At 38.2% G+C, this 10,444-nt stretch overlaps 1 protein-coding gene across 1 annotated transcript; it reads left to right on the top strand.

Moving 5' to 3' along the window:
- Positions 1 to 1,566: 1,566 nt before the first annotated feature.
- LOC105054532 (probable beta-1,4-xylosyltransferase IRX9H) lies at positions 1,567 to 10,444 on the top strand. Its single transcript, XM_010936067.4, has 4 exons — positions 1,567 to 2,866; positions 4,098 to 4,347; positions 9,411 to 9,600; positions 10,084 to 10,444. Exons 1-3 carry the CDS (start codon positions 2,097 to 2,099, stop codon positions 9,579 to 9,581), a joined length of 1,191 nt encoding a protein of 396 aa, XP_010934369.2. The 5' UTR covers positions 1,567 to 2,096; the 3' UTR covers positions 9,582 to 9,600; positions 10,084 to 10,444.

Below are 10,444 nucleotides of genomic sequence, written 5' to 3'. Positions count from 1 at the left end.
TGGGATTACTCAGGATCCGATCCGATCTGATCCATTTGCAGGTCTAGTTCTATGAGTCTTTTAAATGGGTTCGGGTCAAGTCTAATCGAGTCGGATCGGGGTGGATCACAAATCAACTCGACCTATTAACAATCTTACTTTTTACTAAGGTAGTCTCGATCCAAAATCAAAGACTTTCAAGGATGAAAACAAGCTTATAAAAGCCTTGATGGAAGATGATAAAATTGCATAATACCGATTTTCTCAGCTCTCCCTATATATAATTGCCAACAACTTGTCCATAGATGCTATTGAGCTTTTCTCGATAAACTTCTTTCTTAGATCGACTTGTTTGCTTTGTACTTTTTCTCTCTTCACTAATTATTCTACTAAACTCATAACAAATTCTAATATTCGTATGATTCTAATCTTACGTTCGAAGAAGAGAGAGAGGAAATGTAGAAACACAAATTAAGCAAAAAAACAAACGAAATCATCTTATTCTCCATCTATTTTTTCATAAAAAATAAAAAAATTATTTCATAAAATCTGGAATAAAAAAAAAGCACTGTAACATTCCTCTTTGTCAAATATAGACTTCAATTTCACAAAAAATTTTTGATTTATAGAAGCTTCGAGAATCTTCGATTGGTTGGATGATCTAGGGATGAAATAAATTTCAAAATTGCATGCAATTCCCTATTTTTTCACGGAGAAAGGTATTGAAATATGACAAAAGTTGACGGAGCTAACCTCGGGTGGGCAAAATGCTACTTTTTAAACCCCATGTAAGCTTACTAAAATTGGGTCTTACCTGAGGTAAGTAATCTGGAATTATTCTTTTATATATATATATATAACCAACTCCTTTAAAAAACTAACTATCAATTTACTTATAAATAAGTTTCTTTTGTATATATGTAGACTATGGCCTCCCTTACTCCAAAAATTCTCAAAGTTAAGAGTCCATCTATTGTAATGGAATATCTATTGCATTTCTTCTCATGCCTTTTCTTTCCTAATCCATAGCCATTCTTTGTTTCAGATAATGCCGTCAACAGGTTCTGTATGCTCGCTACCTTCTTCTCTAGAATTGAGTTCTTGGTTCCACGTGAAATTTGAAGATGACGGCATGAAGGAGTACCAATAGCTCAGAAGATCATAAAAGAAATATGATCGATCAATCCATTATGGCTGGTGGAATGGTTCTATTAACAATTTTCGGAATAAAATTCTTGACATGAGTCGTCAAAAAAGATATGTAGAAATATGAAAAAGGGATTTTATATAACAGATGCAAAAAGTTAAAATATTCGTTATTTTTCTGTTCTTTTCTGGTAGAAAATAATAATAGACAATTTGACCTATTTCCTTTTCCTCCCTCAAAGAGTCAAAGCCAAACCCGCATTCGCCTACCTCGATCGCCTGCTCGTTTGCCACGTGAACTACGCTTTTTAATTTTTTATTTTAGAGAAAAAAAATATCGAAGAAAATTTCGGCGTAATTTCTCCTCCATGATCCCGCTACCCTCCGGGTGTTCGGAGTTTGACATTTCACTTTTCCAGACCAAAACCGGTCGCAACTCGGTCCCGTGCTTGTCTCGTTTGGTGCCCGCGGGTTCACGTGCACGGCCCAGCGGAGGCTTTAGCTCCGCCGCGGACTTCAAGAGCCGTGCCTGCCGGCGCATTTTGACTACCATCGAAGTCCTCCCTCTATCCGCTGGACCGCGCACCGGCATCAAGATCGGGCCGCCCTCCTCTCTTTTTCTCCCAAGTCCCACTGGCAACAACCAAACCCACCCTCCCCTCTCTTTCTCGGAGGAAGGAAACCAAGCAGCAGAGGATCGAACAGGAGGACGTCAAACCGATTTTTTCTCTATTCTTTTCTAAATAATATTCATACTCGTCATCCTAATCCCAGGTGTGACAAAGGCGCAAAGAAAAGAAAAAAAAAAAAAGGGGGGGAAGAAGGAAACAAGAATAAAACGGTAAAAAGAAAGAAGAGGTGGGGAATCTCCTCACCGAACTCTCTTGTTGCTTAAAATTTATAACATCCGCCCACCACCGCCATCAGCTCCATCTATTGTTCGTTTCCTTGATGCTTCCACCGGACCAGCCATGGCCTCGATACGCCGCTCCTTCTCCCCCTCCCACCGCCCGGGTATCCTCTCCCCCTCTCCGCCGCCGCCGCCGCCATCCCCTCTCCGCTGCCTCCTGATGATGGGCGCCTTCCTCTCTGGGCACCCCCGCAAGCCCAGCCACCGCTCCTCCTGGCGGCGGCCCCTCCTCCGCTTCCTCCTCTTCTTCCTCCTCGGCTTCTTGCTGGGCCTATCCCCCTTCGCCGACCTCGATGACTCCGGCCTCCGCCCCCACGACTTCTTCTTCGACGACGACGTCGGCCCCCCCCGCCGGGATCTCGCCGCCCTCGTCCGGTCGAGGCCCCGGGAGATCGAGATCGTGCGGCCCGAGGGCCTTGTCGCCGTGGAGCTCGAGGCCCGGAAGGAGGAGGAAGGCCACCTCGAGCCCGATCCAGGACCCCTCGGGAAGCTGCTCATCGTCGTGACCCCGACCTACAACCGCGCCCTCCAGGCCTACTACCTCAGCCGGCTGGGCCACACGCTGAGGCTCGTGCCGCCGCCCCTCCTCTGGATCGTGGTGGAGATGAACGCCCCCTCCATGGAGACCGCCCAGATCCTCAGGAGGACGGGGGTCATGTATCGGCATCTGGTCTGCAAGAAGAACGCCACCCACATCAAGGACAGAGGTGTCCACCAGCGGAACACAGCGCTCGAGCACATCGAGCGGCACCGTCTCGATGGTATCGTATACTTTGCCGACGACGACAACATCTACTCGCTCGAGCTGTTCGAGCGCATGAGGGAGATCAGGTGAGTCTACGTGATGATATCTATCTAAATGTCGTTCTTCTGCAGCTTAGTGGATTCGAATTGTCGATTGATTTCCTTATGTTGATGGTTCTGTTCCATATCTTTGCCAATTCATTTTGAAATCACTAGAACAATGTAGAACTCACAGGCGTGCTCACATTGAAACCAGACATAATGAAAGGGATAACTATTCATACTGGGTGCTGTATGTTGAAGCATCACATGCTCCAGAAATGAAATGATGCGCAATTTCATGTATACATGGAGCTAAATGCGTTCTCTGGCTCATCCTGCTTTGTGATGTTTGTTTGTTGATCCAAAGCTTCTTGCCTATATTATCCTCTTTGTATCTTGTCCTACAGCTCACTTTATAAATTGAAGCTTATTACGATGTGTTGTTGGTTGTCCATTCCAGTATAATGTTAGTCTGTACAAGTCCGCTGATGTTTAGGTTGATCCATCAGTATGTTCAGGTTAGGTGTTTCAGTAAGAGCATGTGCTTTTAGTTTGATTGAAATTGCTTTGGAAGACTTAAATTTCTACAGCTTGTTCTCACCACAGCCAGACACTTTAACATCATTGCAGATGATAAACCAACACATGTATGCATGTAGGGTATTAAGACTTTAAAACTCTTCTTTCTCAAAGGACACAAAACAAAGGAAGCTCCCATGAATAGCTTGACCTACGTTTACAAAGCTTAAACTTGAGATTGGGAATTTCTTCTAGACATACAAAATTTGGTATAGTGCTAGTCAACATGGTTTGAATTATTCCTTTCACATACTATATGCCATGTCAGGGTCTTATTAGCATAATGCATTTCCCCTATTTCTTGAAAGCCGCATATCAATGTATTAGTATGCAATCTCAAGTTACACAACACTGAATGAATCAGTACATTTGCTACACTTTTACTGGAAAAATTGGATTACATCATGGGTAATTATTAGAATAGAGATGTGGTATGATCTATTATTTGAGTTTGAAGACACTGATGCATACTTAAGAGAATTTGTAGTGTCATATTAAATGTCCAGAATGTACTATTCTGTTTATCCATTTTAGGCCATTATGATTTGTCCATAGTCAAAAAAAAAAAAAAATACCAATTCATTTTTTGTATCTTTAAGGTATCAATTTGGAGAGCTTCAATTATGAGAAGGGTAGCTATGTCTGCTTCCATTTACTTGTCCTTCAACTATAGAACTGATCTATATGTGGTTTTAAGGAGGTTTGGCACTTGGCCCGTTGCAATGCTTGCTCAAAGCAAAAACAAGGCAATACTGGAAGGCCCAGTATGCAATGGAAGTCAAGTGATTGGTTGGCACACAAATGAAAAAAGCAAAAGGCTTCGAAGATTCCATGTTGATATGTCAGGATTTGCATTCAACAGCACGATACTGTGGGACCCCAAGAGGTGGCACCGTCTAACCTCAAATGCCATCAGGCAACTAGACACAGTAAAGGAGGGTTTTCAGGTATGACTGACGTCTTTTTTTTTTTTTTGGAAAAAAAATTCTCATAGTTTTGTGATTGCTGATAAAAGTTTTATGTATTATAGACTTCACAACGATAAATCAGAAGAGATACTTTAAGAATGGAAAACAAAAGGAACACATCTTTTATCTTCGTTTCTACAAATTTTAGAAGGGTGCATTTTTGTCCATCTGATCAAGAAACAGCAATAGCCCTCAGCTTTGTTGACATATATTCTCAACTGAAAGAGCTTTTATTTTCTCTCTCTCTTCATCGACAAGACTGGATTTTGAAAAGTTGGCTACTTAGTAGTCCTGTAGTCATATTGACACCATCATCATAACAAGATTTTATACATACACCTTCAAAATGTGATTCAACCTCAAACCATAATTTACTTTGAATAGTTAATTTCTGGCAGAGATTGTAAGGTTGATGTGTCTGTTCCTGTTGATGACAACCTGAGCATTCTGTCTCAATTGTAGTCATTTTTCATACAATTCAAGAATGTACGTGGTAAAAATTTCATGGTGACCTTTTCATCAAATCTATTATTCTAACTAGAATGAATGAAAATTCTTGTGTTAGAATACCTAATTTATGTGATTTTGAGCTCAAAGATGCTCAATGACAGGGCTGCTATATACCAGTGTTCAGTTGAGCATTAAACATGCTCTAGTGGAAGCTGACAAAATTATTAGTTGAGGTGTCAAAAGAATTGATGGTAGCTGAAAAATGCTTGTCTGCTGGAACTTTGCCAACAATTATGACATGGATAATGGCACTATATTCCTTTTTAACAATAGCTCAATATGAGGAATCACAAGTCTGTTGTTCACGTGGAATGCTATTTTTTTCTTTTTGTATCTTCGAGTTCACAGGTTGTGTGCAACATTATTTAGAAAGTTGCATTTTTAAACTTTATATGGAATATTAGAAACTTTCAGGATGAACAAAGGACCTGACATTGACTTCTAATAACATTGCTACACTGGCCCATTATGTTTCATGTGATAAGTCCTATGCTACATATTTTGGCTGTAAATCTATCATGCTTAGGTAAAGCAACCTCTGAAAGAAGGCAACTTAGCAGGTATTTCTTATATATAAGTTTATAACAAGACCATTGGAAACCCTTGGTAACTGTATTCTTCTATCTGGCTGAGGTATTAGTAGAATACATTTTCACTCTTGCAGGGGAATTGGTTGTTGGAGTAGCTTGAATAATTTTTTATGAGGAAAACATTTATATAGTCTATAGATCTATAGAATTGTAAAACTTACTGTATTTCTTTCTGTGTTGCATAGACACACATGAGGACTAGGGCATGACATTTGTTGGATAGTCTAACTCAACAAGAGCAAAATAATAGTATTTTCGGACTTGTCTATGCAATTTACTTTGAGATATAATACCATGGTTAAGTATAAAAAAGCAAGATTCTGAATAAATGGAAAATATATAACTTCTTGGATCATTTCCTTGTTCATTATTATTGTTTCTACATCTTCTAGCTTGTTTGAGAAGTTGAATATCTTCTTTCTCATTTTAATTTACTACAGTCTAAAATGTGGATGCATTGTAAATGGGGAGGTACATCAATGCTCTTTTTTGCTTGAATCGGTGATCTTAATGTCACAAGCAAACAAATTTAATTTATGCCTCTTCCTAAATACCCTTAAAAAAAAAAACACTTTGCCATTCAACCTTACACCCTCCTACTTTGTTATTCAACCTTACACCTGTCCTACCAAAAATGTAAGTAAAAAAATGAGTTTCTATTTGCCTAAGATGGCATTGACTTTCCAGTCTTAGAGAAGTGATGAGGGGACCCATTGACTTGAATTGAAAACATGCTGCAGAAAGGTTGTCTAACATAATGTTGACATGTTGTCTCTGTTCAGAATCCATCATCTCATAACCAGATCCTTAGAAAATCCATTTTATCACAGTAGAGGTTTGATCTTATCCATCTAAAACTCAAACAGGATTCTGACATATTTCTAGCATGACATTGATGGTCTTTTGAAGTCCAAATATGGAATGTGCAGACATTTTGGTGAGGCACTTGATGTTCTAGTATCACATTATCCAACATCATATTAGCAGATAACCAAAACTATGGGAAGATAATAATTGCTGCATTCTTGGCTGCCACTTTGTTGTTTTATGTTTCATGGTCATCTGCTGCTGAGTATTCCAGGACTACTGTTTTTCGGCAGGAAATTATCTTATTTCCTTACAATCTTGTCCTCCATTTGGGCCCACTTTTCATAGTTTCTTCTTTGTGCCTTTTCGATTTCTTTGTTGTCATTTATCCTTGGCTATCTGGTGATGAGTTGATCCCAAGTTTGCTATCTTCTGTTGGAGATCTTTTTGTCACTTGTTCTTAGACTCTTGTACTGTGCTTTGTATTTTGGGCCTTTTGTTTTAACTTTCCTTTTTGCTTGGAAGCATTGTTCATTTTACTGTTAAAAGTGCCATATATCCCATTTTGGTGTCCGACATTATCAACCTGAGATGAATGTCAATGCAGCAAATTTGAAGCAGTTAATTATTTTCTGATGTGTTATTGTTACAATCATAATAATCTTGACTCAAAGGCCTAGGACAACCATTACATGTCTATTTCACGATACAAGTATCGCTATGATGGCCAACGGGGTGTCATGAGAACTAAGTTTGTTCTACAAAATGGGATAAAAACTTTTGAAATGTTAAACTTATGAAAATAAAATGACATAAAAAGATGTACTATCCTTTTAATGGTGTAAAACTGCTAATTATTATTTTAATTGAGAAGATCTTAACTATTTGCATGCACATATGTCTAGAACTATTGAGCATCATTCCTATTATTCAAGATTGGCTTGTAAATCCATCTGTGCTGTTCATCCCAACATAATTTTGTCCCCTGTTTTAACAAGTTCAACAGAGTCTCTCCTTTGGGATTTCAGTAAAACCTTTTTTGGCAAACTCAAACCTAGTTTTAGATTGTATTCAGCATTTCAGTTGAACCAAACTGGTTTTGATTAAAGACTACTATATATGGACTATGAGCCTCATTTTTGGGGCATTTTCTTCATTAATTATGAGCTTGTAGGAGGTTAACTTGTTGGCAATATGATAGGTCTAAGTTCCAAGTAGCAGTTTTGCATGGTTAAGTTGAAATTTTATATATTGGGAAGATTCTGGAAGCACTTCACTATACGGTATGAAGAAATATAAAGGAAAGATAAAAAATTTTCAAACAATTAGTTTATTAGTAGTCAAGTATCTTACATTTCATGAGAACCATAAATAGAGGGAATAAATTCTATTGGAAACAATGAAAAAATAGATATCATCTTTTTCTTTTAGGAATTCGATAAATGTAAAAGGGGTGCCCTAGTGCATGAGGCTCCTGCCACTGTGGCATAGACGTATGCAACTTTATCCTTGCATGTGAAGGGCCTATTTCTGTGCTTTCAACCTATGACACTTAGATCAAAATGGAGCAACTTTACCACTGCATCAAGACCCATCCTCAGAAATTCAGTAAATGTAATTTACGTAAATTCACTATTACACAAGCAAGATTCTGTCTTTTTAATCCCCAATTTTGGAGGCAAAATATTGCAAAAATTTACAAAGGTTGCTCTTTTATTTATTTATTTATTTTTTTAGAAAGGCAAAAACACATATACTGGTATATCAACAAGTGGGATCTCCAATTGATGATGGGATAGTTTTTATAGTCACTTGTAGTACATGATACTGTAGTGATATCCTCATGATTTGTGTCTTTGTAGTTCTATCACTGATCAATATTTGAGGTTGACCTTATGCTATAATTATGTTTTTAATTAGTATCTTAGGCAGTAGTGTTAGTGCATACAGATCTGTCAATACAAATGTTACTAAGTGACCTCATCCAACCACAGTATTATAGTTGGATTATAGCCACATGATGCACTGTACTATGAAATGATATCTAATATAAATTTAACTTGTATTACTTTGTTAAGATTTTGTCATTTTCTTTTACTTTTTCAATTTTTAACCACTTTATATTTTATAAATAGTTTTGAACAAAAATAATTAAAAGCTTAGAACCATGGAGCCAACAACATATCATACTCTAAACTTATGTCTGTCAATCATTCTTTTGATCCATATGGCCCTTTTTGTATTCTTTATGTAATTTGTTTTTCTTTTTCCTTTTTGGATTGAAACCACCCAAAGCCATAACCAGAACCAGCCAATTTAAAAACTGGATTTGTGAACCTTGATTCACAATCAAGTTTTACAATGCCCTACTCTCATTCCAAACCCTTGAAGCACATTTACTCAGATATGTGAATAATAGGGCATGAATAGTCATGGCAGTGCTCAACATAATTTTTTGAGCTTCATTTTACGATAAAAAGAAAAATAGCAACATAGGATGTTAACTAGCTTCAATAAGTCAATGCATTTAAATACCTATTTGTTGTAGGGCTGTTAATAGGTAGAATTTGGGCCCAGCAATACAAAACTTTTGAGTGAGCCTGCGGCAGCCCTGGTCTGCATTAATGTGAGCTACTACTTCCCTACTGATTAGATGCATAAGACATATGCCAAGATTAGACTACAGTTGCCTCTTCTTACAACAGAAAATTAGCCTCAACTCACTAACAACTGGAATTTATTCTGAGGGCTAGCCACATGCACCATCCAAATGTTCACTAACGTCACAAACATAGTTCACTGTAATAGTGTGCTGTCCCATACTGGCTGTTCTATGCCGTACTGGTACTGAACTAAGACATGGTACAGGGTCTTTTGGTATGCCAAACCAACCCATGTACCAGGCGTATTTCATGGTACTAGTGTGGTATTGATTCGTGTTTCGGTAACATGACGGTGAATCTTGGTTACAAGATTGAACATAGCTAATACTCAATTAATTTCACTTCAGTTTTATTTAAACTGCTCAACTTGCTGGTCCAGACCATTGACTTCAGTGTTCACAGCTGATATCTTTCATGCCCTGCCATCTTCTCAACAATTTAACATCTAATTTAGTTATTTGAATATTTGCAGGAAACAACATTTATAGAACAGATAATCGAAGATGAAAGTCAAATGGAAGGCTTTCCAAATAATTGCTCAAGGATCATGAATTGGCATCTTCACTTGGAAGCTAGAAATCTTGTTTATCCTGAAGGGTGGCAAGTCTCTGGGGATCTTGATGTTGTCATTCCTTTGAAATAGAAAATGCAGCTTTGGCAAGGTAATTCCACCTATGCAGTTTAATTTGTGAGATTTGATGATTCCATCTCCATGATCTTTTCTTCAGTGTTTACCAGGATCTGTTGATGGAAGGATATTATTGCATGCTTAAACTCATTCAAGTTTATTTAGTATTTGAAAGAACACTTTTCTTGGAGAGAATTCTCCTTAACTTTTATGATTGCATACAAACTCACTTGAATTCCTTGATTATCAGAAAAACTAATTTTTCTTAGAGTGAAATGCTCGTTAATTTTTTTTCTTGTCAGGAGCTTCCCCCCCCCCCCCCCCCCCCCCTTGAATTTTTATGTTCTTTTGCATTTGCTGTTACCAGAAACAGCATCGTTATTGATGACGTCGGGCATTTTTTTAATTTGTTTTCGCTTGTCTGATTGCTTACTGGTTTAATTTGATTCATTATCTTCTTACCTGCCTATATGTCACTTACCGTCTTCTAAACTATTTCTGTTTACTGTGGGTTCAGCAAATGTCCATCCATACAGCCATCGTGGTACCGGGTCTTCAATGCTGGTTGGCTTATCGAGACAAAGCACCTACTTGAGCGCTTGGTCATGCTCACCACAGTCAGACATGTCTTAATGAAAATATTCAATATTCTTTCAGGGGGCAGAGAACCATCTTGCCGTGATACCGGTTCACATTCTGTCGAAGACGTACGCACTCAATGTACCCATTCATTAGAGTGGAGCCCATTTAATTTGGGTTTGTTTAGAAGTTCTTTTACCACTAAAAGTGTGCCAAAGTGTTTTCATGTAAGACGCTGTTCCCAGCGTCAATTTTGTGCTCAGCCGTAGAATTGGCAGCGTCGTTCTTTTGATAGCTTA

Source organism: Elaeis guineensis, chromosome 11 (genome assembly GCF_000442705.2).
Source record: "Elaeis guineensis isolate ETL-2024a chromosome 11, EG11, whole genome shotgun sequence".
Classification (NCBI taxonomy): Eukaryota; Viridiplantae; Streptophyta; class Magnoliopsida; order Arecales; family Arecaceae; genus Elaeis; species Elaeis guineensis.
Note: the sequence above shows the minus strand (reverse complement) of the source record. Positions and strands in the feature narration are given on the sequence as shown.

Bases quoted from the DNA above. Each gene is read 5' to 3' on its own strand.
- LOC105054532 (XM_010936067.4), top strand. From the start codon at position 2,097: ATGGCCTCGATACGCCGCTCCTTCTCCCCCTCCCACCGCCCGGGTATC. The intron at 2,867-4,097 runs GTGAGTCTACGT...TGTGGTTTTAAG, and splicing joins GAGCGCATGAGGGAGATCAG to GAGGTTTGGCACTTGGCCCG. The intron at 4,348-9,410 runs GTATGACTGACG...GAATATTTGCAG, and splicing joins CAGTAAAGGAGGGTTTTCAG to GAAACAACATTTATAGAACA.